The following is a 26822-nucleotide window of genomic DNA, read 5'->3' as shown; positions in this document are numbered from 1 at the left end:
TATAGACCATCTGCCATATTCTCCCAAAGAGCCAAGACCTATGATTAAGGTCAGCTCAAAACAATTCTTACTCTCCTAGTATAGAAAAAGCAAACATAATAATAAAGAAACATAATGGTTTACTTCCTTCTCACATAAATGTTTTCTGGAGTTAGGCAGGCCAGTTTGTACATGATAGCTTCGTGGTGTCACCAAGGACCCAGACTCCCATCTCCAGAGTCATCTCATATTCGGAGATGACAGCTAGCACTCAGGTATTAGATCTGATGTCAGGCTGGCACAGGAGGAATTTAGAGAAAGCCCAAAGGGATTCCAACTAGCAGAGCTTGCCTCCCAGGAGACGTAGATGCATTATTGCCTTGCTGTCAATAGTCAACTATAAGAAAAACTAGGAAACACATTCCTTTATTCAGGTATATTTTTAATAATGTCTCTTCTTAAAAACTGGGGGAAAAAAAAAAAACTGGGGGAAAATGGAAAATGGGCTTCCAGAGGCAACTGGAGATTTCTGCTCAGACAACAATCCATACCTACTGTCTGCATTTCAAAGGGTCCAATAAATAATAACCCTGAATTCAGAATCAAGCAAGAGATAGACACAGGAGAAGGATGGTTTGATCTTAGCTTTCTGGAGACTGTGTGTTTGCAGATGCTATACTCTATAATTAAGGAAGCTTAGCCACCCAGTCTCTGCCAGAGCTGGAGACACACACATCTCTTGCTTGGGGGCATCCTCTTCCACTACAAGAAGTTTATAGATCAGAATATGTGCCTTCAGCCAACAGATAACTGGGGGGGACTTGCCACACTTACCAGTTCCTCCCCAACTCCCAAATAAGATTAGCCACTGCCCCTCCATTCAAGAGAGGGGTCAGGAGTGTTGCTTTAATAGAAGATCCCCCCACATGGAAGCATAAGAAGCAGAGGGCATTTCTTCCCAAAATCACCTGCCCATTTTGACTGCTAGGACCTCACTTTTTTTTTTTAATGATGTTCCTGTTGTTGTTTTTTGTTTGTTTGTTTTTGTTTTTTTTTTTAATTTCTGGTCTGCAGGTTTTTCTGGATACATCCAACCATATGCTAGGAAATGTTTAACCACCAGATCTCCAAAAAAATGTACAAATAATAAAATATACTCAGCATCATCAATTCCATAGAGCCAATTCCTTCTCATAAAAGACTTTAATTGCCTTTCAATGAACTTAATGCATTGAGCATACCTGAATACATTCTAAGTAGCCAGTACCCCACCCCTGAGGACATCATACCAAGAGTCCATGTACTGCTAGCCCTGCCAGGATTCAACAGGTGCCCCTGATTCTTTCTCCAAATCTCTTGGGGGAAAGCGGCACTACCACCTTCCTTACTTGGATATTTTTTAAGAGAAGACAATGGAGAGATGTGAGTTCATCACACACCTTCACATGAATAAAATGTCCACACAACCAACTTCTCTTACCCTCTTGGACACATAAAATGTGTTTTTTTTTTCTATTAGCCATTTTGGAAAGAGATCTTCTCAAGTACTTGAAATAGTTCTATCTCTTATTAAACAAACCACACCAGGACAGTTTAACATTTTCTTAGTGGTTAAGGATCATCATTTGAAAACCCATGTTGATGGTCTTCTGGGTGTGGAGAATGATGAGTGCAGGGTGAGGAGAAGAGGGACTCTGTGTTTGCCAGCCCCAAGCGGTCCTGGCCACTATGATCTTGAGGTGTGTATTGTTCCCTCATCTTCTCCCATGTTGGGCTCTCTGGCATTTCTGCTTTTCTTGGTGGCTCCACTGTGGCAGCCTGCTGCTCTCTCCAGGGTAGGTTTTAATCTGCCATTGGCGGGAAAGCAATTTAACCATATTCATCTGTCCTGCATATAAACAGGAAGCAACTTTGAAAGAGCATCTAAAGCTTTCTCCTACTGCTAAAATGTTTGCATTTGGTAGATATTTTAGGGCTCCTTTGGATTTCTTAGACATAGTTTATGATTGCTTCATCTTTCCCACAGAGAAATTCCCATAATTATATTTCCTACAGTTGAGATTACTCAGGAAAGAAATGCCACTCTAAAGAAAATTTTCACTTTATGTTGAAAGGGAAATTGATAAGGAGATGTATCAGAAGAGCCTCACAGGCTGGTCTGGCCTCTCCCCATAACTGTGTTCAGGAATGTGGTTCCCAGGGCCATAATGAGTGTGCATCACAGTGAAATGGACAGGGGGGGATGACACACAAGGCTCCATGCAAGAAAGCAAATGTTCCACCACTACCCCAGGGCACAAGTATTCAGTGCTCCTGTCTACTCCCCCTTTGGTCAAGGTGTGAGCTTCTCTTTCAGCTGTCCCTTCCACACATGGGATGTTCACACCCCACACCTCCTGTTCAAAGGTTTTCAGCAGCATTTAGAACCCTTTGATGGTGGATGGTGCAAAGTTGCAGGTGAGGGTATCAGATGAGGGGGAGTGGTCTACTCTGCTCCCTGCTCCCTCGGAGACTCCCCGGCCTCCTCTCCTACAAAGGGTGCCCTTGGAGAGGGACACCATGTCTCCCTTTGGCCCCCCCCAATGGAGTGCCCGTTCAGCCTTCTCTCTGGGTGACTATCAGGAGCAGCTAATGGGGCTCTTGAACTCCGGGGGGCTTTAGTCCCTTTCCCCAGTGGGGTGGGGGATTAGAATACATTGCAAAAGTCCCCATCTGACATCCCAGGCTCACAGCTCAATGGACCCTTCTCGTGCTGCTCCTCAGTTGCCACAAGAAGCCTTCTGTTCAATCTCAGAGAAGGAAGGGCTTCAGCCCCTGTGTTTGCTTAATCCTCTAAGATGACACGTGTCAACCTCTCCTGGAACCTTCCTCACTACCATTCCGCTCCTCTGCAGGGGCAGCACTGTGGTGGCCATGGGGTTTCTACTTCATGGGGTATCAAGCTGGTGCCCACTTCACAGCTTTACCCTACATGTGGTTGAAGGGGAACATTCCTCTCCCGCACCATAAACTCTGAATCCTAACCACTCCTCCCCTTTCCTCTTCTGTGCTCAGTCTTCTGACACAGAGATTGTAAAAATGGTGAAGCCACTTGGGAAGACCGTGTGGTAGTTTCTCAAAATGTGAAACATAAAATCTCCATGTGACACAGAAGTTCCTCTCTTAGGGATCTACCCAGAGAAAGTGAAACCATAGGTCCTTGCAAGAATCCACACCCAGATATTGCTAGCAACATTATCCATAATATCCCCAAAACAGAAACAATACCAGTGTGCACCAACTGATGGATGAGTAAGCAAAACGTGGAAATCCCATGACTCAGCAACAAAACAAAGAGCTGATACACGCTGCAGTATGGATGAACCTGGAAAATATGCTCAGTGAGAAAAAGCTAGACAGACACAAAAGAATACCTACTGCAGGATCCCATTTATAGAAAATGTCTAGAAAATGCCAATCAAAAAGGAGAGAATGTCCATCAGTGGTTGCCTGGGACAGGAGTGGGAAAGGACTATGAAGGGGCAGGGGAATCCTTTTGGGGTAATGTAAATGCTCTAAAACCTGATGTGGTGGTAATCATACAACTCTATACACTTGGGTTGGGTTGTAATAGTGTGTGTATGCATGCATGTGTGTTGGATAATGTAAATATGCTTGTGTTGCCCCCCCTAATTCATGCCCACCTGAACCTCAGAACATGACTTCATGTAGAAATAAGTTATTTGCAGCTATAACTAGTTAACATGAAGTCATAATGCATGAGGGTAGGTTCTAAGTCCAATGACTAGTATCCTTATAAGAAATCCATATGAAGACAGTAAAACCCTCACGGAAGAACATGATATGAAGTAGGGGCAGGGATGGGATTGATGCAGCCACAAGCCAAGGAGCAGCAGCAGAGCCACCAAAAGCCAGAAGAGGCAAGGAAAGATTCTTCCCTAGAACTTCAGAGGGAGCACAGCCCTGCCATCATCTTGATTTTGGACTGGCCTCCAGGAGTGTGAGAGAACAGATTTCTGTTGTTGAAAGCCACCCAGCTCACCCTGGTCTGTTATGACTGCCCTAGGAAACTAACACAATATTAAAATCTATTCAGCTCTATATACTCAAAACAGGTGTATTTTATGGTATGTAAATGAGACCTCAATAAATATGTTGATCAAAATTAAACTTATTCTCAAAGCAGCTAGAGGAAGTGAGTCATCAGGACCAAAGGCTGGGGCTCACTGGTCTCACTGGTGCCAGCCTGGCTGCCTCTCAGTTGTTCTGAAAGAGGAATCATACCACAGATAGATAAAACATGGGACTCACAGTGCTGCTTTCCCCCAGTTTGTTCTCTCTGTGCCTCCTCCTCTCTGCCACAGACCTGCTGACGGTGTGGGTTCTCCTGTGAGTGTCCAGGCTACAGAGCTAGGAGATGTTTTTACTCGTTATGGCATGTCTCAAACCATTCCACTCCTCTGTAGGGGAAGACAGGACCCAGTGCATGCCAGTCTTAAAAGATTTCATGGTGTTTCTCTGGTCACCTGCCCAAGGAGCAGTGGAGAGCACACAAGTGTGAGCTTGATTTAGAAATCAGGCAGGGCCTTTCTTCCCATGATGGTGGACATGAGGCACAAAACAGGTAAAACATATAGATTGATTCTGGTTATTTTTCAAATCCCCTCGGTCCTTTTTGAGAGCATCTTATTCTCTTCTCGTGTTTTTTGAAACTCTTTAAACATTTTGCGCATAATTATTTTATGGTCTCTGTCTGATGATTCTAGCGTTTGAAGTGCTTGGGCTGATTCCCAGTCACAGTGGGTTGTCTTCTCGTGTGTTTTACACTTTTGGTTTGTTAGCTCATGTTCAGCAGATGTTTATCTTGGAGAATTCCAATGAGCCTGGATGGAGTTTGCCTCCCTCCGGAGAGTGTTTGTGTTTGTTTTGCTAGGATCTTCAGGCCTGTGGCCAAAGTAGGATCACCAGCATCTTGAACCTTTAGCCCGACACCAAGTCCAAATCTATGTAGAGTCAGCCCAGCTATGGATTCTCAGAGGAGACCTTTTCTTCTTCGCTCATAACACAAGTCAAGGCAGTTTGCTTCTCCCTTTGCCAGTGTGGATTTTGTTGTAATTGTTGCAAGTACTTGCTCTGGAGATGGAGCTTTTTGAGGAGCCTGGTTTGAAGGGCCCACTTTTAACTCCCTGCCTCTCAGGTAGTCAGGGCACCAATATCCTAATACCTCTGGTCTTTGAACATCCACTTCTGTTTCTGGCTCCTGGGATTTCCCTCACTTTCTTATAAGCTCAGTGTGCGTTTAAAAAGATGCTCGTTCTGTGCTGCCCTGCATTTCTACGTGGTGTGTGGAATGGAGCAGGACCTTATGTCATCCAGCATAATGCCAAGAATGGAAGTCTTTGAATTAATTTTGAAGTGGAAGAGCAGGAACTTGAGAAGTTCACAAATAAAGCTTTCTGTTTTCTTGGTAAATTGGGGTTGAGGTTCCTTGCCATACGTTATGGGAGAAGGGTGGGTCTGAGGTCTTCAGTTGACTGTGATAGTTTGTAACAACTGTGGAAGATGGGCATATCTCGAAGTCACCTCAAAGAGTCATCAGCAGAGATCAGAGCCCCAACCTAAGTTGATTAGTAAGGTTTCAGAGCCCCACAATTGAAAATGATAGTTAGAAACTGTCATTTAATGGGAGCTCCCTCTCCAGTCTATTCAGAAGAAAAATCATTTTCCTATTTGTCCTGGGGGACATGGGCTATGCTCCGTGACCCACGTATGCCCGCAGTGGGCTGGGAACACATAAACACTCACACACACACACACACACACACACACACACACACACACACCAGATATGAAATCCTGCAGCAACTTCTGAGTGAGTGAGCTGAGGGCTCATTGCATCAGGTTTCACTTTTCTGCCACCTTCCCTCTACTTTGTTCATGATTCCCACTCAGCAGTCCCTTGAATACATTTTATTTCAGAGAAACACCTCTTTAAGCATTATGGTGGGGAAGTCAAGAATGCTGCTTTGCCAAATAAGTCGTGTCCCTTTTGGGTTTTCAGTTCCTGCGATGATCACGTCCTATCCAAACACAACCCTGGCCACTCAGGGTCAGAAGAAAGAAATGAGCTGTGCAGCCCATGGCGAGAAGCCCATCATAGTCCGCTGGGAGAAGGAGGACCGGATCATTAACCCCGAGATGGCCCGTTACCTCGTGTCCACCAAGGAGGTGGGAGAGGAGGTGATCTCTACTCTGCAGGTAAAACGCGGTGAACACAGAAGATCAGAATCTAACTTCATTGGCAGCATAACCCTGTCCTTTCACCTAAGTGGGTGCATGTGGGTGATAAACAGCAAATAATGTTTCAGAACTTATTTATGAACAACCATTTCTCTATGGCTCTTTACAACAATGTTACTGAGTAGCCGGCAAAAATAGTGCTTGATATTAAGTGTTATTAAGAATAAAATGATGATGAACATGCTAGGGAACACAACTCTAATAGAAAAAAATGGGAGGAATCGAATGTCTTAATGACAGTTAATCCCGGAGGAATGACATCCTATGCCATGCACCTGTTTTAACATCCTGCAGAAAGAAAAATTAGATGGGCTTTAGAAGGGAAAATGTCTGGCTTTTTTTTTTTTTTTGGAAAAATCCAACCAACATAAAAGCTTTTGTCCTTCATATAGGATCACAAAAGCTAGAAAAAAATTTATTATAGCCCCATATTTTTTTAGTACTATTGGTAGTTAACTGAGTGGTGTTTTTAGTGGGGGAGAAATGATGCTGTAGCACACATGGAAAAACAGTCCCTGTGTTTGAAACACTGGTATTGATTCACATGCAGGTCCAATCCTGGGGTCCTTCTAGAGAGAGCTCTAATGAGGGTCCTGCAGGACCAAGCATTTACTGCAGGATTTATAGATCTTCTTTCGGCAGGGTTGCTTTGGATGTTCTAAGGGCACACCATGAGGAAAAAAAAATGTGTATGTGGAATATACATCAACCTGACCATGGCATCCTACATAAATTACACATCCAACTTAATGACCTGGCAGCTGACAGTGATAACGTACATCGAACCTGTCCATCCACACCCTTACAATCGCACTGAAATAATTTGCTCTCAGGGGTGTGTGTGTGCACGCGCGCTGGGGGTGTAGGAAGGGTGGGAGTGGAGAGATGTGTTTACAGACAAAAGCCCTTTTAGTTATTCTCGCTCCATGCTACTGGATAAGATGGATTTCTTTCTGCTTTGCACATAGATTTTGCCAACTGTTAGAGAAGATTCTGGCTTCTTCTCCTGTCATGCTATCAATTCTTATGGGGAGGACCGTGGAATAATTCAGCTCACAGTGCAAGGTAGGAAGGAGACCAAACTGGGGGAAAACACGGCTTTTAGGACAGTAAGTGTATGCCCAGGCTCGGACCTCTGTGTGCGCTAAGCTTGCTATGTAACACCTCCCGATGCCCAGAAAACTTTGAATATGTTCAAAGTTGGTGTTAAAACTGTATTTTGCAGTGTGCATGATTGTGTCACTGGGCAGCCCGACAACACAGGCAACAGAGTCCTGAAGGGAATGGGGTCAGATGACCCCGCAGACCCAGAGACTGTACCAAGTGGAGGAGTGCACCTGCTTAGTTAGCTGAATGGTAGGAATCCTTATGCTGGTCCATCCCAATGAGAAGAGAAATTTAACCTCTGAAGCCAAAATAGTTTTGGAGTTATGGATTCCAAACCAGAAGAGTGACATTTAATCCATATCCCTCTTTGGCCCAGGCCCACAACAAAAGCCTGTCATATGCCCCTGCTGTAAACACCTGCAGTTTGGGAAAGTGCAATTTTACTCCCTGAAATGCCATTAGGAAAAAAAAAATGAAAAAAAAAATAATAATAAATTTTTTAAAAATGCTTCCCGGCAAACGTGTCCGCCGCCGTTGAAGGCTGACAAAGCTCTTCTGAGCCATACTCAGCATTTCCACCCGCGTTTTCTGTTTGAGCCGTGTTTGAACTAAGCCCGGGTTTTCCTGTCGATTGCACAGAGCCCCCAGACCCTCCCGAAATTGAGATCAAAGACGTGAAAGCACGCACAATCACCCTCAGGTGGACCATGGGGTTTGACGGCAACAGCCCCATCACGGGCTACGATATTGAATGCAAAAATAAATCAGGTAAGTCTTTTATTTCCCCCAGCTTTATTCTCACTTCAAAAAGCCCTTTCATTGTTTTCCTCTGTTATTCATGACTACCTGTAAGAGTAAACCTGGGCTCCCCGAGACTCAGAGGGGGCTCTTTCTACCAGCTTCTCCTTTCTTGCTCAGAGCATGGGTCCTTTGTGGGGTGGGGTCTGTCTCTGCCTCAGCCCTCCTTCCTTTCCCTCCAGCCCCTAGGCTTGCTGTCCACCCGCCACGCTGGTCTTCTTGCCACCAAGCAGCAGGTGGGCAGCTCCTGGCAGCACCTGGCCAGCGGTGTTATGCTTTCTGCCCCCCACCCTGTCCCTCGTGTCCCATTTCCCCAGCCAGGTGGCTGCTCTAGACAGGGACTTCTGTCTAGAGCCTGGACTTCAGCTGTGTTCAGAGTCTGTAGGGCGAGTTTGTGCAGAGACAGGAGAGCTGCTCCTTGTGGAGACGGGCACTGACCCTTCAGCGAAGTCCTGGAAGTGCCCCGGGGCCGAGCCAGAGGCACTTGCTCCCGCTTGGAGCATCACCTGTTTCCCCAGGGCCCACAGGTGGCCAGGTCAGCAGAGGCACCATAAATAGACCCAGGAGTCAGGATCACGGCAGGTGTGTCTGTTTGTCCCCTTAAGGTGGCAATGCCAGCATTGCTTGGAACTTTAGGATCCGTCGGGCTGAGGGTAGAAAGCCACCCCTGTGGCCTCTGGTCGGGACTTGGACTGTGTCTCATAAAAGAGATGAGGAATCAGAGCAGCACCAGGATGTGTAGGGACCATGCGTGTAGCCTTATTTTTCACCTCCTGGGCACCATACTTTCTTTACTCAGGTTACACAGCGGTGACCTATTCAGGATATTTGAGCTGAGGCCATAGTGACAACGAAGCTCTAGGCAGCTGGAGGCAGGCCCTGAGTGAGGGCGTGGTTCGGGACAAGCGTGCAAGGGGCAGGACAAGAGAGTGGCAGGAGCTGGACAGGACTGCGGAGGGTGGAGTGTCCCAGGAGCATAGCGTGAACCCTAAAAGGAATACGCTTCACACCCAGAATCGTGGCTTTAGAAATAGCATGTGATGGGCAGCCTGGGTGGCTCAGTGGTTTAGCCGCTTTCAGCCCAGGGCATTGTGACCCCGGGGTCCTGGGATCGAGTCCCGCATCGGGCTCCCTGCATGGAGCCTGCTTCTCCCTCTGCCTGTGTCTCTGCCTCTCTCTCTGTGTCTCTCATGAATAAATAAATAAAATCAGAAAGAAAGAAAGAAAGAAAGAAAGAAAGAAAGAAAGAAAGAAAGAAAGAAAGAAAGAAAGAAAGAAAGAAAGAAAGAAAGAAGAAAGAAAGAAAGAAAGAAAGAAAGAAAGAAGAAATAGCATGTGAGACTTGCAATACGCAGCTGCACTGGGAATGCACGTAAGAGAGGCTGGTTCAGAAAAAAAAAAAAAAGAGGCTGGTTCGCCCAGAGTCAGGACAGGCCCAGCAGCGAGGCGAGGATGCGTGCCCAGGGCCCGGGGCTTGGAACCAGGAGTGCAGTGGCTGCCAGTGGCAAGGCCACCAGGGGATGGGACAGCTGGGCAGCCTGGGGGCAGGGTGCACCGTGACAAGCTGAAGATAGTGCGGGCCCAAACAGGGCTCTTTTGGGAACTAGGACAGACGGGCTTCCCCAGGGCCAAAGGGAAGAGAGGACACCTGCCTTTGTTCTAAAGACGTAGGTGGGGAAGGAGCCAAAGAATTCCAAGTTCAGAGACGCGCGTCATGAAGTGGAGGAAGTGCTTCTTAGGCAAGGCAAGCACGTGCTGGCCGGGAATGGCCCGGAACCGGTGGCGACCAGGAGAACCCCAGAGAAATGCAGACGCGCATCATGGGGACAGTCCCCAGAGGCCCCAGGACAGGTGGCCCTGACCGTCCCTGGCTGAGCACGGACTGCAGGACCTGTGGCTTCTGTGCCCACGGGGGTGGGCGGTCAGGGGGGCCTCTCAGGGGAACAGTTCAGTGCCTCCCTGTCTTCAGGGGCCATCGATCGTTTCCGGGTGCTGGTGATGATCCATTGGTTGCACAACCCGTCCCGACCCTGTGCTGGCCCTGCTCTAACTAGCCGTGTGCCCTCATCAGCCCCCCGCCCTCAGCATTCCCCTCTGTGAAATGGGGTACCATAGCATCTCCCTGTGACAGGAGTCCCTCAAAGGCCACAAGCTGCCCATAGGCTGGAGAAGCCCCCCTTTCCCTGGGCCACCCGGTTCCTGTGCTTACCACCACCTGGTCCTTAGATGTCACCTTTCCTGTCATCATATTCCTGGCCCACACCCGAGGCCAGGCCTCCCATCATGTGCTCCTACAGCATCACCTCCCTTTCTTCCCGGCTGGACCGTCACGGGCGATCGTAGAGCTACTCCTGCGCTTGTGATTGGGTTTTTTTTTTTTTTCTTTCCAAAGTTATCAACATTTTCTTTTTTTTTTTTTTCAACATTTTCTTTTATCGCATCTGGATTTTGAGTCAAGTTAGGAAAGCTGTTCTCTGCCGCCAGGCTGTAAAGGAATCCCCCCTGCTTTCTATTTGTATTTCTATCTCGCTCTTGCCTTTAGCTCTCTGATCCATCTGGACTTGATTCTTGTGTGTGCTGGGAGGTAGGGATCCAGTCCGATCTTCTCCCAGACGGAAATCCTGCTGCCCTCACGTGACTCATTAAAAAAGTCCACCTCTCCCCGGGGGTGTCAGATGCCACCTCTATCACCGATCAGCTTCCTATGTGCTCCTCTATTTCTGGACGTTCCAGTCTATTCCATCGTTTTGTCTGTCTGTGACCGCCTCAGCACCAGCCTGCGCTCATCATGTTCCAGCTTCCTGTAGGGCTCGTCTGCCCTTCCCACTTTTCCTTTCCGTATTTCTGTAGCTTTCCACACACGATCCTTAGGAGCGACTGGTCTAACTCCATAAAAACACTCTTGGCTTTTTTTTTTTTTATTGGGATTGCGTCAAATTTGTTAATGAACTTAGGGAGAGCTGGCATCTTTGTGACGTTGTCGTGGGTTGAATTGTGTCCGCCGGGAAGGTACGTTGAAGTTTCTAAGCCCTGGCTCCACAGAATGTGACCGTTTTGGGGAAAATAGGGCCACGGCGCTTGTGACTTCTGATCGACGCGTCATCTCCACTGGGTAGAACGTTCCTGTGTTATCAGGTCTACTTTTCCCCAACCCCCAGCACCCAGCATAGCACCCAGCATAGCACCCAGCACTCTGTGGGCACACAATGTGCGCTTGGTGGGTACTCTTTTTTTTTTTTTTTTGCCTTTTATTTTTTTTTAATTTATTTTTTATTGGTGTTCAATTTACTAACATACAGAATAACCCCCAGTGCCCGTCACCCATTCACTCCCACCCCCCGCCCTCCTCCCCTTCCACCACCCCTAGTTCGTTTCCCAGAGTTAGGAGTCTTTACGTTCTGTCTCCCTTTCTGATATTTCCCACACATTTCTTCCCCCTTCCCTTATATTCCCTTTCACTATTATTTATATTCCCCAAATGAATGAGAACATATAATGTTTGTCCTTCTCCGACTGGGTGGGTACTCTTTAACAAGAGAGTTGCTTTGAAGCGCTTCCCCCAGGGTCTGGGGCAAATATCTACTAAATGACAGCTCTGAGGATCACTCTGGTGTGCACAGTGCTTATAAATAAAATGCTTCGAAAACCATCTGCATCCCCCACTGGAGAATCCTCAGTACCCCCCAGCACTGCCTGTGGGCTCCCCAAAGGCAGGAACTCTGCTGTCGTGTGGCCCTGGATCCCAGCACCTAGCACAGTGCCTGCCGAGTTAGGAGCACCTCGCTAACTACTTGTGGCATTGAATGTACCTGCGATCCAAACCTGAGAATCAAATAAAAAAAAAACACCTAAGAATCATCTCCACAGCATTGCCTAACTCTAAATTGATCGGGCTCTGCACGACCCGCGAGTCCAACCCAGTTGGAGTTAGAATGAGTTCCAGGAGAGTCACTGGGGAAGAGCCCATGGGACAGGCGGGCCTGAGTCCATGACCTCAGGTCTCCAGCAGGGCCCTCCAGCCCCTCCACAGCTTTTGGTTTGGAAGGCCTGGGCAGCAGGAGCTACGCTGGTAGCAGGCAGTCATTGTATTCACTGCCATAAAAATTGGGTCAGTCTGTTCATGTATTAGCTGCTTCCTCAATAAGTTTTGGGTGGGTAAAAAAGACAACTATAATTTAAGCTAGTGCAGCTTATAGGCTGTATACATAGAAAACCGATCCTTGAAATCACAGCTTAAATGTCACTTCCTCCAGGAAGCCTTCCCTGACCACCCTTTTTAGGGCGTGCCCCTTCCTCTGTGCATCTGGCATCCTGCCCCTCCCTGGAACATTTGGTGGGCTTGTGACTGCTTATTCAATAACCCAGATCCTCTACTGGGAAGATGGTCAATATCTGTCTCCCCTACTGGGAAGCTCCAGTGACCACTCGGGGCAGGGACCGTGCCTGAGGAGCCCTATGCAATGACCCTGCATCCCCCAGTAAGCAGCACACACCGGACACCGTAATGCACATCTGTGAACTTGTTAAGCCACGAAATCGTGCCCCAAAGACACATCCATCTACTCTTTGTTCGTTTGCCAAGAGCGTAAGGTATTGCTGTACTTGGTGTTCTTAACCGACGGGGTCCCTGCAAGGGGTCATCGGTCCGTGCTTGAACTATCCCGGCGATGCAAACTCACTGGCCCCAGGAAAGCACAACTCTGCCCTGGGCCGACCATGACTGTCACAACGTTTCTCGCCCTGAAACAGACCTTCCTGAATCTGGCGGTCCCTTTCCCCACCCCCAAGACCTTTGGTCCTATGACCCTCCTCCCAGGATTTGAAGACAGAGGACTCTCCTGGCTCCCTGTTTTCCAGGAAATATGTGACACCCCAAGTCCCTTTATTTGTATCTCCTACGCCCACCCCCTGGCCCTCTCGACCTGGCCCTGCCAGTGTCATCGACTTCCCTTCTTGTGGCCCATGGCTCCATGGGCTGCTCTGGCTGCCATGTAGCTTTGTTCCTGGCGCCCACTGCTTCTCCTCCAGATGGACACAAAACCCCCTTTGCCATCCTATTCCACATCCCACCCTGTCTGTGCCGCTGGCTCCATCCCGCACTTTGTTTCATCCGCCTCCTTCCCCTCTCTGGAGGACAGCCGGCCTCGTGCCCACGTCCCCCTCCCGGGCACCTGTCTCCTCCTTAGGACCCCACAGATCGCCGAGTGGGCTCCAGGGCCTCGGCACACCCTCTAGTCCCGGAACATAACCATCCAGCCAGGAAGCACAGCCTCTCTTATGCAGGTGGGTGCTGTCTTCCAGAGCCTTCTTTCCCCAGCCTCCCTTCGCCATCTCCTCCATGGAGCACACAGAGCAGAAGGGGCTTTCCCTGTGCCCTTCTGTCTCCCTTCTAGTAGCCAGTGCCGTAAAAACTGGTCCTTCTCTGAGCTGCCTCTTAGTTTTTAAACTTTTAGAGTCATTTTGCCTCCAGGACACCCATCTGGTCACCCTCACTCCTCCTGGTCTTTGGCATCTAACTGCTTCTTCAGATCAAATTCAGATCAAAATTTCATGTTTGTCCTTGGCGATCTGCCCTCCCCTTGACTTGGGGTGTCAGACCCCCAAGCAGGGCTCCCACTACAACCACCCTGGCCCCCAACGGCTCCCTCAGTCCTTTCCCACGAGGTTATTTGGCATTTCAGAGGCATGAATGAGAGTCTGAACTTTTCTATCCTCTCCCACCACCTTTGTCGCTCTGGGGCACGTCGGAGAACCCTGCCAACTGTTTCAGGGAATGCTTCTGACATCTCCTTTCTAAACCAGGGTCCAAGTCTGTGCACGCACAGCTCTCCCCACTTCCGTTCCTACATGCTCTTAGGCGTTATAATCATTCTTGGCCAGAGTTCCCCTCCCTTGCACTTGGCTAAACTCCTGGTCGAGTTTAGCCGAGTCAAGCACTTGTCTGAAAGTCTGCATCTGAACATATGAGATATCTGGAAAAGGGAAATCCAGTCTCATTAGGTGTCCTGCGGAGACTATGTAGAGGTCACATGCTACAGGAGAATGACCTGGAACTCCGGGACAACACAGGTGAGGTGAGACCCCAGCCCCACTCCACGCCGGCCAGGTAACATGCCTGAGTTTCTTGACCTTCGCGATGATAATAAAAATCCCTACCTCACCAGGATGTTGTAATAATTCAATCAGATAAAGCGCTCCAAACTCTAGCTGTGCATCAGAATGACCCAGAGAGAGGCTTTTTAAAAGTGCCGGTTTCTGGGCCCCAGTACACAGTGATTCTGATTCAGTAGATCTGAAAATGCCATTATCGAAAGGCTCCGGGGTGTTTCTAATGTGCCCACACATTTGGGGACTGCAGGAGTCGTGCTTGCAAAATGCCTAGCACGGCACCGGGTGAGCAGACGCCACTCCACAAGCGTGAGTTCCCTCTGCTGTGGGGTTTTCTCCGGCTGCTGCCTTGACCTACCCCGCAAACCCATCCATGGTCTGCCTTTCTCTGGGAGGCTGAACTCCGCTTCTGACATCTCCTGCAACACGCAGACTTTTTTCCCGTCTGACCTCCCCTTGGGCTCGCGCAGCAGCAGACATGCAAAATGAATCAGAATCAGGATCAAGGATCCTGGCAGCGGCTGGGTTCTGTGTGTGTGGCTTCGTCAAGGGTTCCTCTTCTGAGGTCCCAGCCCTGTCTGGACTCTGGCAACACTGTCCCTTCCTTCCCTTCAGCCCTGCTGACCCCAGAGGGAGCATCTCCCCACTCTTGCTAGATGCCCAGAGCCTCAGCATCCCCTGCAAGTTCCTCTAACCCAGCCCACACCTCAGTAAATAGTCCCCTTGTGAAGGATCTTCCAGGTGTGACTTATAAACCCCCCTTGACACTTCATTCGTTCTCTGCATCTGGAAACCACCCTCTCCCTCCAACATGGGGCAAGGGGACCTGTGATAAATTCCCCAACAACTTCATTTCTTCCCCCTTTGCAGCACTCTCCATGTGTGCTCCAGCCCTCAGATTCCCAAACATGCATTTCTGTTTGGGACATATGCCTAAGTTTCTTTATTTTGTCTGTGGTATGCCCTTCCCAGGCGTACTTGCGTTTCAATCTGCATTTGCATCCTCTCAAGTGTCAGGATCGCTCTATAATTGTTTGCACATAATGCCCGGTGTTATATTTTCCAGCACATTTTGCTAATAATCCACGTCCTACCTATCTGTCTGCACATCAGCATCTGAGATCAGAAGCAGTATTTCCAATTCCTGTCCCGACTCTTTTCTCCTGGGTAGTCACCTCCTTGTTTTTATTCCTCCTTTGATGCTCTATCATTTGCCAGAGGGTGTCTGGGGATTTAACTCGACTTTCTTCTCCGTTCAGTTACTTTCAAATCCTCCGGGATAAAACATTCTTTCTCATCTTCTTGACCTTTAGCTCAAAATCCATCCTGTGTTGTTTTGAACCTTATTCTAATAATCATGATCATTGACATCATCTTTTTCTATCAAAGTGTGATAACTGTAGGAAAGAAGCTAAAAACACGGCTCCTTCTTGGAGCACCTTGTCCTTCCTGACTGTTCCCCCAACCTACCCCCTCCCCCATCCCCACCCCACCTTGGCCACACCCCTGCCTTGGCCACGCCCCCATGGGCTAGTCCTGAGTTGATTGACAGGAGGAAGAGTTGGTCAGTGGATATTAATATGCCTCCTTGGGCCCCTTTGCTGCCTCCCAGACACACTCAATGAAGATGGCCACGTCTTCATGGACCTGGCAGTTCCAGAAACGTCCGCATGGCGCTGGGCAGAGCCATCAACCACTACAAGTACTTGCTTCCACCTGGGACCGGTTAACCACTTTCTCTGCACCTTGTAGTGCCGCAGAATTCCTCTCTTGTCCTAGATGTCTTCTCCAGAAGTATTGGCCTTCTCCTGTGGGACAGGGTCCATATTTATGTGTCAGTCAATTGGTACTAAATCCCCACCACTTTGGATCCCATTCTTCTCCTCTTCCACCATGTGATTTTTCAGCATCTTCTCTTTCTTTTTTTTTTTTTTTTTGAAGATTTTATTTATTTATTCATTAGAGACACAGAGAGAGAGGCAGAGACACAGGCAGAGGGAGAAGCAGGCTCCCTGTGGGGAACCCGATGTAGGACTCGATCTCGGAACTCTAGGATCACGCCCTGGGCTGAAGGCAGACGCTCAACCGCTGAGGCACCCAGCATCCCAGCATCTTCTCTTTCTATGTCAGTGTTCTTCAACCTTCAATCTTCTTGACTCAAGAGATACTTTTCCTTTCTGATGGAATATTCATTGTCAGTCTTTATTATGCCCTGTTCCCTGATTAGTCACAGCGTTCCAAGGCAGCCTTGAAGAGACATATTTTTGTACAAGTCCAGAAGACCTCTTATATTTATGGTTACTTTTAGGCAGACCAGCCCTCTAAGCTTCATGTTCATGGTTAATGTGGAAAGGGAAGGGAACCCTTCCCAGGCCTCAGAGGCCTGTGTATTTGCCATTTGTGTATTCATATGTTACACATGCATTTCTTATGTGTTGTCTGCTACGCACGAGGCACTTGCAAGCATGCTGTCTGCTGCCATAGAGCTCAGAATCTAGCAAGGAACACAGAATCTCAGTGAGATTCCTACAGGCATGGTGAATGCCACCTATGAGGACATGGGGGACTGTGGGAGTGTAGAACCATCATCTCTGTCCACCACCTGAGTTTCTTGTGCTCCCACAACTGACCATCTCTTGGCCCCTCACCCCTGATTAGCCACCAACCCACCCTCTTTTTGAAATAAGAACCACTTATTCCTCATTGATTGAAGCTCTAAACTCGGCCGGTATACATTGTCACATATTCAATGATATCTCTTCATATGAGGCATGTGCTCTTGTTAAGTAGCTGTGGTTGAAGATAATTCTTACAATAAAACATTTGAGACTAAATGTTTTTATGTAAGTATGTTTATCAATATGCTCCTGGAGAAGGAAGGATCGGACATAGCTAGAGGTTCAGCTGGTCTTCAAGTACCTTTTAGAATCAGAGGTGGTTGTAGGGGGTGGGGGGAGCGTCCAAACCAAAATTCCTTTAACTGTCTCGTACAATGAGTGCCTCGATGTGGCTGTTTCACACCTCACTGACACGATGTCCTTCAGTGACACGTCCATCAGTGCACCCATTGCATTGCCTCAGATGTCCCCTTGGACCTCAACTATATGCAGCCCTCATCCCCCTCAGCATGGGTAATGAGTGTGTGATGTCCCCCTCTGATAGCCAGCCCACTGGCACACTGGGAGCACCGCTCTGAGAATTCACTTTGAGTTATAACTATTCTTTTATTTCCTCTTCCTTCCTCTGTGTGTGTGTGTATGTGTGTGTGTTTAATTCCTACTTGTGAACTTTCAGAGGCAGAGAAAAAAAACTCACGTCTCTATCTCTTCTTTTTTGAAAAACAAAACCCAAAAGACTCCTGGGATTCTGCTCAGAGAACCAAAGATGTTTCCCCTCAGCTGAACTCGGCCACCATCATTGATATCCACCCTTCCTCCACCTACAGCATCCGCATGTACGCCAAGAACCGGATTGGCAAGAGCGAGCCCAGCAACGAGCTCTCCATCACCGCGGATGAGGCAGGTGCGTGTGAGCGGGCGAGGCCCCCATCCCAGAGCCCCGGAGCTGGCCCTCAGGGCTCAGATGGCTAACATAGAATCAGGCCACTGCCTGCACCTGGTGGAGGCTGTTTGAAGAGCACCTTCCACTGTGCCATGCCCTGTTAGGGATGCAGACAGCACTCCGCCTCCTACTTCGAGGGCATTGTTATTCAAATAGGACTTCATTTAGGGTTCTCATATATAAGAATTAAAAGGCAGACCTAGGAAACTACCAATCTGGTGATATTGAAGGAGCTGGGCCATTTTTTCAATTCCTTTGTTTGGATGCCTGGAATCCACATGGACAGGAAAACCACTAGTGTAGGTCTTGCCCAAGCCCTAAGCAGTCCAGTTGTAGGAGCATCAAATGATGCTAGGAAATGTCAAGAATATTCTGTGTGAGGAGCTGGGGGGACAATGGGCAAGGATATTTTATTGACTAGAAATGTCAATACTTCTAATATATATATATTTTTTAATTTATGACAGTCACACACAGAGAGAGAGAGAGAGAGAGGCAGAGACACAGGCAGAGGGAGAAGCAGGCTCCATGCACCGGGAGCCTGACGTGGGATTCGATCCCGGATCTCCAGGATCGCGCCCTGGGCCAAAGGCAGGCGCCAAACCGCTGCGCCACCCAGGGATCCCCCGAAATGTCAATACTTCTATAGTAAACTTTATTGTTCTCCTTCCTATTACAAAGAGTTTCATATTCAGTTGAAAATTTAGAAGATAGAGATAAGCATTTTGAAGAAGGGAAAAGGCAAAACTGTTTCCATAATCCCACCACCTGGAGCTACCTGTGGGCACGGTGATATCACCTACTGAATCATTCATCACGCAGGAACACACACACACACATGCATGCACATGCACCCATGCACACACACACATGCACGCATGGCTACCGGGGGTGAATTGACTGGTTTGTAGAGGTCTGAGCCTAGGCAGTGCCAGGGAAGGCTGGCTGTCAATCCACCTCCTGGCAGGAGAGAAGGAAGGCAGCAGCCTGGCTCATCTCTTGGGAGGAGTGTCCTGCTCCAAACACAGCTTTTCTTTCCCTGCCAGAAATCAGAGCTAATCAGCCATTTATCTACTGCAAAGGTGAAATTGGGAACTTAGTCTCAGATCCCTTCTTCAACCAGGCTTAAAGGTGATCATCCCCAAATGAGTGAGAGTCCACAGGAGGTTTGTTTCAGCTTTCAGCTAAGGAATTAGAGTTGTTGTTGACTTCCTTCCCTCCACCCACCTCTCTTCGACCCTCATGAACGGCATTCCAAAAACACATCACTCTTATATACCCCTTAAGTACTTGTCTGTGATTCATAATGTACCTTCCACAATCTATTTAACAAATCCACAATCTATTAGACATGTCTGTGGTTTTCCATTTTTTATTACTATAAATGCCACAGTGATGAGTATCCTTTGTGGCCTATCTTTCGCCACTTTGGATTGTTCTCTTGGGTTAAATTCCAAGCAGTAAGATTGCTAGAGCAAAACAAATGCAAACACTTAACTCTTCTGATATGTGTATAGTCAATACTGACCACAAGGAAATAGGATGAAACCGACAATCCTTCCTGCACTGGGGATGAGCACTTAATTCTCCACCCGGGAACACAACGGCTCTTGAAAATTATTTTTAAGGACAGGTGATAGGATACGCTTAAGTGTCTGAGGATGAGCCATTTCTGTTGCTTAGAAGTGACGTGATTTCTCATCTGCAAAATGGACATAAGGATGCCTTTCCCCTCCTTGTCACAAACATATTGGATAATTGAGGGGAAAAAATGCAAGCTCTAAAAGTACTTTGTATTTCTCAGAAACAAGTGAGAAATGAGTGTCAACATGCTCCTGCAGAAATAGAATCTTATTTAAATATTTAAACAACCCACTAACTTCCTGGAATTTCATTACGTTGTATATTCAGGGAGGATACGCTGCCCCCAAAATATAATCTTTGACGCGCTACTCAAACTTCTCCTTCTTAACCCTTGCTCTAACTGTGCCCCATCCACACATCCTTCTCAGGATCACTGTATTTTCTGGTGATGCATTTGGTGGCTGCTTTCCCGACTGCCACGATGACTCCTGCTGCTGTTGCTATTTCTTTGGCTTTCTGTGGCCTCCTCTGCAGCTGGCAGTTGCCATGGCAGCGTCTCTCTCCCAGCCAGGAGGCCAGGTGAACAGCCACTCCCGGTCGCTGGCCTGCAGTGCCGCTCCCTGGCATCTCTGTAGACAGTCTGATGCAGAAGCCACCTTCTGGGCTGCTGGGGCTGGACCCCTGGATTTTACCTGCACGCTGGCTGCTGGTGGCCCCACAGCACCTCTCTGATTTACTATTCAGAGGAGCTAGGGGAAAATGCAAGGAAGGGAACAAGTAGAGCAAAGTGAAGCTCCAAAACAGAATTTGTCTTTGCCCTGGTGCATAGGTTTTATGGCTGCAATGAAAAAAATCAGGTTTTCTTACAACGTGACTCATGTAGAATGAAGAGCAGTTGTCCTGACCAAAGATCCTCTCGTTAGAATTGCCTACAGTGGCCTTGGATTGCCACTGCCGCTTCCCAGCAGGGATACCCAAAGGCATGTCTTTTGAGAACGGCTATCATCTCAAGGTGACCTTTTTCCATCCTTATTGGCCACTTTGCCTAAGGAAAAAAGACACTAACTCTCAAGCAGGCCATCTCTCTCAGATGGAAGCTTCTGGAAGGTGTAGACCCATTCACTTTTATGGGTATAATACAGTGTCCAGATCTCGAGCATCAGGGAACATCTCTCAGCACTCAACTGGAAATGTGTCTCTGGAATGGTTAGGTCTGGGTCTTCTCCCACCCTCTCCACTTGAAGCTACACTTGACTTCCTACAGCCCTTCCCTGGCCCCAGTCCTTTGCATGTGTGCTGCATCCTGTGTCTGGAAGACCCTCCCAAGTTTCCTATCTCCACGGATGACATTAGTGCCTCTCCCCCAGCACTAAGTAGCACTAAGACAACTGCCTTTGAGGCATGGCCTCCTTTCTCCATGGACCCCGGTGTCCTGGGTGATGCTGTGGCATAAAGCCAGGAGATGGCTTCCTGGAGGAGAGGATATTTCGAGAGCACAGAGGGAAGTGCTGAGGCTGGAGTCTTGTGTTCACCTATTGGAAGTGAGAGACAGGGCCATCCATAGAGACGATCCATTGACAGTGACTGTCAGGGAAGCAGGGAGCAGGAGAGGAGCCAGCTTAGGAGGTAGGGATGCAGAGCCAGCCCTGGTGCCCAGAAGAAAAAAGCAAGAGCAGAGGTCTGCACATTTGGCAGTTAGGATCACTGTGTCTTGAGCCAAACAGAATTAGGAAGAGTATTAGGAACTGTAAATATCATCTTCAACTACTACTGTTTTGCAGATTGAACAGTTTTGGCTTCTGGAGAAACGCAGAGATTATTTATTTCAGAAAATCACATTCATTATGAATCCTTACCTCCTAGCCTTCTCCTCTTGCAAGAAAAAGCAAAATATTCTGGTTTAAAAACGGAAGAAGAAACTATGCTTTCTATGTGTAGTATAGCTTTAGTTCAAGAGCATGTAAATATATTCTTAAATGTCAAGTGTCAATACAATTTTCAAAATTAGTTAAATAAATGAGTACTTAATGGTTGATCTTGAAGACTTTCAGCTCTTGAGAATTCAGTCTGCCTTAGGTTAAATTTTACAGAAATTGTCTGTTTGCTATGATACGAGGACCTATGGAATAATTATGGCTCAGGAGCTTTTTATGGGAAGCATGATAGCTGTGAAAGCAGACTCTTTTTTTTTTTTTTTTTAGATATATAGTTTTAAAAGGTTCTTCCTATAATGCATTAGAAAATTTAGAGTGGAAAATTCAGTGCCCAAACAAACAAAAACACTTCCTAATTATATTGGGCATGACTCTCGTGTGTGAGCATAGATTATATCCTTTTGGCGTTTGTCTTTGACATTGTTTCTATCACTTTATTCTTAAGAGAGAGATCTGAATCCACTCACTTCAGAGAACACGCAGACCAATAAATTAATTACTAGCAAACTACTGAAGTATTGATAGGCCAAGTAAAAAAGGTGCCGTGTTGGGGCACCTGGGTGGCTCAGCCATTGAGCATCTGCCTTCAGCTCAGGTCGTGATCCCAGGGTCCTGGGATCGAGTCCCACATCATGCTCCTCCCAGGGAGCCTGCTTCTCCCTCTGCCTGTGTCTCTGCCTCTCTCTGTGTGTCTCATGAATAAATAAATAAAATCTTAAAAAAAAGAAAGTGCCATTTGTGTAAACATGGTCAGGTCTGTCCTGGAGATAGGGACTGGCGGCCTTCAAGAAATACCAGACCGGATGGGAAAAACAAATTCTCCCCAATTCATGACTACATCATTGGTTTCATGTTTTCTGATAGAATCAAGGCCATTGTGTAAACACTATCTTCATATCTTTGTTTTCAAGCCTGACTATATCTCACCAAGGATGTGAAAGCTATACTTATAGCTTGCCTCCCCCCTGCCCAGAAGGCAGCACCAAAGGCCACAGCCCAGACACACCCAGAGGATGCAGGGTGAGGTCCTGCCCCCACATTGCCTCCTGTTCCTCACACACAGGATCTTTCATTTATCACAATTAAAATAATTAAGGACCAATATAGCTGTCAGACCACAGAATCATTTTTTCAAGATGGATTTTCGTGGATGAACCACATACTTCTTGATGACCACAGAATTATGGTCAATTCATCAATTATGATGACCACAGAAAAGTGACAAGCCTTTTCACTTGGGGAATCATGGATGGGTGCAAGAGGCTGCAGCACCCACAGCAAGCCAGCTGTCCCCAGACCTGCCGGGCTGAGAGAGGTGTGCTCTGCGTTTCAGTCGGCACATTGCTTTACCCTTCAAAGTGGGCACTTGCTCCAGACCCAGATTGGGAGGCCATGCAGCTCAGGGTCAGCTGGGGGAAGACAGCCCGGTGCAAAGGTGGCTCTGCACAAGTGCCCAGCACCACTGTGATTGTCGGGGTCCCCACGGTCCCCATGCTACCAACGGGTAGACGGTGGAGGCAGGCAATGCCGATGGAGGGAAAAGGTCAGATCTCCTCACGTGTGCTTGGGTTCCACTGAGATGTTGGCCGCGGCTGGGGCAGGGGGTGCATGGCATGGGGGGGGTCAGGGTGCAGAACAGAAGCGTACAGAGGGAAGCAGGACACAGAACACCAAACACAGGGGAATTAGTATGATAAGTGAGCAGTTTGAAAGGTGCTCTGGGCCCATGTCCCCTTTAAGAGGGGTAAAGTGGAGACCAGAATCAGTGTTTAGGAACCAAATGAAAACCGGCACGAGCCACTGATGCGGGGCTGGAGCAGGCTGTCGGGGGAGGCTGAGAGCCTCGGTGGGCACAGCAGCAGGCCAAGCACGGGACTTGCAGACTAGATGTCAGGGCCGGTGTTAGCAGGATGGAACGAGGCGTGGAGAAGGGAGCCAACTGCACACTCGACTCTCCTCTTGCTCTCCCAGCCCTTGTAAACATTTCCAGCTCCAATATCAAGTCCCTTCGAGTTCATATTCGTAAAACATAATGAACCATGTTTCCCGGCAATTCGGCTTCCTCTCTTAGCATTCTCATTCTCCCCTGGCCCCGCCATCCCTGGCCTCTGGAGTCAGCCCCACACCCCCATCCCTGCCTTCTTCCTCATGTAGGGAACCAGGGGATCCCATTGCCCCTCCTCCAGTAGAAGTTGGGCACCTGCTTCTTCCTGCCCAGCATCAATGCTCACCCCAGTCCCCCTGCGTACTCTGCCTACCCCTGTCGGTGCCTTCATGAAGGCCCACACGCGGGCCTCTCCCCATGTTATGTTCACATGCCAAGCTGAGGCTCCGTGCTCCTCTCTGCTGGGCGAGGCACACTTTTCCATAGGCCACTGCCATTCCCCAAGCCCTTGTGTTCCTAAAGCCATGGCCCTCCTTCCTTCTCCCATTCTGACTTCCTGACTTTGCCTCTTATTTTTTTAATTTAAGATTTTATTTATTTAAGAGAGAGAGAGAGCACACATGAGGAGGAGGAGGGCAGTGGGAGAGGGAGAAGTAGAACCCTGCTGAGCGGGGAGCCCGACACGGGGCTCCATCCCAGGACCCCAGGATCATGACCTGAGACGAAGGCAGACACTTCACTGACTGAGCCACCCTGGTGCCCCTGACCTTGCCTCTTATTATTTTGCTAAGAAAACACAAACAGGTTTGAGCCTGCTTCCCTCAACCAGCAAGTCCACCAGAAACTCCCCCATCATTTCCTCCCTCCTCCCACCCCAGAGATGGTTGCTCGGATGTCTCTGGTCTCCACCACCTCTGTTCCTATTACTGCCCTTGCATCTGTGCTCAGACATCGTTATTTCAAGGGTACCTTTTCTTGTCATTGTATGAATTTCCTCTTTCACCTCCCCTTACATCAAACACCCAATGATAATAATTGTTATTACTTGTGTTTACCAAGTATATTATTTTCATTACAATCCTGTGGCATGCATTTTATTGTCCTGTTATATAAAAAACTGAGACCCAGGGAAATGAAGTTAACCACACAGCTTGCTAAGTGAGAGAGCCAGAATTTTGAACTCAGGCAGAAAGACTGAAACACCCATCAACTTAGCCACATCACCAACAGGTATTGCTCAAAACTTCTTCTCCTGAACCGAGGAGATCACGTTTCCCTTGACCTTGCCTCTTCCCCTAATCTGACCTTTAGCTTTATTTACCCTTCCATTGACTTCCAGACCCTTTGAACTAGTTCACGTTCACCACTTCGGCTTTCTCATCTGCCGTGTGCCCCTCCCCCTTCTGCAGCTGGCATCTCCGCATCCACAGAAATGGGTGTCACACAAGTGTCAATCCCACAGCATATTTTCACCCAGAGGGGTCTCTCCTTCTGAGTCCTGAGTTCCCAGGTGCTTCCACTTCTCGGAAGATGTTTGAGTAACCGCCACGCGGTAGGCTGGTCTTTCTCCCGGCACGTGCATTGTGCTTTCTGGTGAACACGTGCACTCTGGGTGGGCAGAAACATTTTCCCCCCACTTCTACACTGCATGTCTAGGGCTAGAAACTGGAACTGGAACATAATTGGAATCTCTACAAGCATTGGAAATAGGGTGGTGTGAGTTGTATGCTTTGACTCTTCTTTGCTTCTGCCTTCTGAGGCTATAGCCCCTGGGTATTGAGAGTTTTACATCAGAAAGTGTGAAAACCCAAAGCCATCAAAGGGACTCAAAAGCAGAAGAATCCTGATTTTTTTTTTTTTGCCCCATTAGCCCCGAGCAACCTGAGTGACCCTAATGCCAGGTCACTAAGCATGACTTCCAAGGAAAAGGGAAGGGTCTTTGACAGCCATCGCAGGGTTTCACAAAAGAAATGTTGTCTTTCTCCTTCCCACTTTACCTATGAAGTTGCTCAGACTTGAACTTTGTTAATCACGTTGTCAAAGGGATGGTGAAGAAGAACACAAGGACAGGTCCTCAAGGCTCATATTTACCGGGAGGGAGTAAATATGTGCAGGGTACCTCAGGGTACCCTGAGTACCCTGCACAGGGTAAATGCAGTCCACAGCGATGCGGCCAACATGGTCTGTTCCCTGAAGTGGCTAACACGCTTCTCTGCACTGCTGGGGGACTGCCTTCTGGGCCTGTGTGTTGTGTAGACTTCAGTCTGCTCTGGAACTCGGTGCTAACCGGCCTGTGGGTTTTGGTCTTCACAGCTCCTGACGGCCCACCTCAGGAAGTCCACCTGGAGCCCCTCTCATCTCAGAGCATCAGAGTCACCTGGAAGGTAAACCAAACCAACGCTTGTATTCCTGGCGCTATTCTCATGGGGTGAGCACATCACTCAGGTTAAGAGTCATGATGCCAAGGCACTAACACCTGGTGAAGCTTTTGTTTTGCAAAATTAGATTAAAAGCCCCTTTCTTAAAATCCGGTATATGTGTCCACATTGTGAATCCGTTGACAGCAAATTCGATATGCGCAGAGAGCGAAGTTGTTAGGTCTTGTTTTCATTCTTTGCATTTGATTGAGTCCTGAGAGCTGGTTTTTGTACAAATGGTGGAAACAGACGCACCGGGCACATTTGAAGCTTTTTCTAACTGCAAGTCTGAGTATGGAAGATAGTCCACTGAGCTGCCAGAAAGGACTGTCGCCCTCCCTGTGCCACCAGCCAGCGGTGTCCTGGAGAACGCCCTTCATTTCCTCCTCAGTGAGGTGGCCTTTGGAGCCAGCTACCGTCCCAGGCAGTGGTGCTCGCATGTGGCCACAAATGTGGACTGGCCGCTGGTCAGCCAAGGGCTTGCTGCCAGTCACTGGGAGAGACCCCTTGAGCTACAAGGCAACTACACGGCACAGCTTCTTCCAGCTGCCATGTTTTTCCTAGCAAAGCCATTGGTGAGGGAAGCAGTGTTGGTTTACGTGCTGGAGCAAGCTGGTCACAAGCAGCAGGTCAGGTGCCATCGTCCCAGGGATCTTGAGGTCACTAACCCGGTGGCGGAAACTATCTTGAGAATTAGTCATCCTTGGATGTGCTCTTGCAGTTGATGATAAGAGGCCCAATCCCTTTTACCTAGAATGCTCTTCTTGGGTCCAAACTTGTGCACGTTGCACTGGTTCTTCCAGTTCTGGGTTTCCCTCTCCTCTCTTCTCACCCTTTCCCTACATTCTCACTCAGAGGAGAAGTCAACAACCTCTGTGGGGTCCTCAAGTGGCCTGCCTGTAAAACCATTAGAGACTTAACTCATCACACCCGTTACTGGTGCTTTTCTTCGGGTTCCGGCTCTTTTGTAAAGTGAACTGCATCTGTAACAAAAAAAGGATCCTCGTTGTCGGGGTGGCTACCCTCTTCAATGCCTTAGCCCCTACATGTGCGCTCCTATACCCCAGCCGGTGCGGCGGCTGTGGCGGACAGCAGGCCGGGACTGTTTAGCCGCACAGACAGTGCAGGCCAAGCAGTGTGGGAGGGGTG

General features: G+C 48.2%; 1 protein-coding gene across 3 annotated transcripts in view; it reads left to right on the top strand.

The window, feature by feature from the left end:
- The window catches only part of DSCAM (DS cell adhesion molecule), a 732790-nt gene that overhangs the window by 588291 nt on the left and 117677 nt on the right, over positions 1–26822 (top strand). For 2 of the 3 annotated variants that reach the window (XM_077879265.1, XM_077879266.1), the window contains exons 12-16: positions 6041–6237; positions 7248–7344; positions 8026–8154; positions 17647–17814; positions 25570–25640. In XM_077879265.1, the coding sequence (XP_077735391.1) occupies positions 6041–6237; positions 7248–7344; positions 8026–8154; positions 17647–17814; positions 25570–25640 (662 nt within the window). The remainder of the gene's footprint in view (positions 1–6040; positions 6238–7247; positions 7345–8025; positions 8155–17646; positions 17815–25569; positions 25641–26822) is intronic. The other variant, XM_077879267.1, reaches the window with a different exon arrangement.

The sequence above is a fragment of the Canis aureus genome, chromosome 30, assembly GCF_053574225.1.
Source record: "Canis aureus isolate CA01 chromosome 30, VMU_Caureus_v.1.0, whole genome shotgun sequence".
Taxonomy (NCBI): Eukaryota; Metazoa; Chordata; class Mammalia; order Carnivora; family Canidae; genus Canis; species Canis aureus.
The sequence above is the reverse complement of the archived record's forward strand: the minus strand, read 5'-3'. Positions and strand labels throughout refer to the sequence as shown.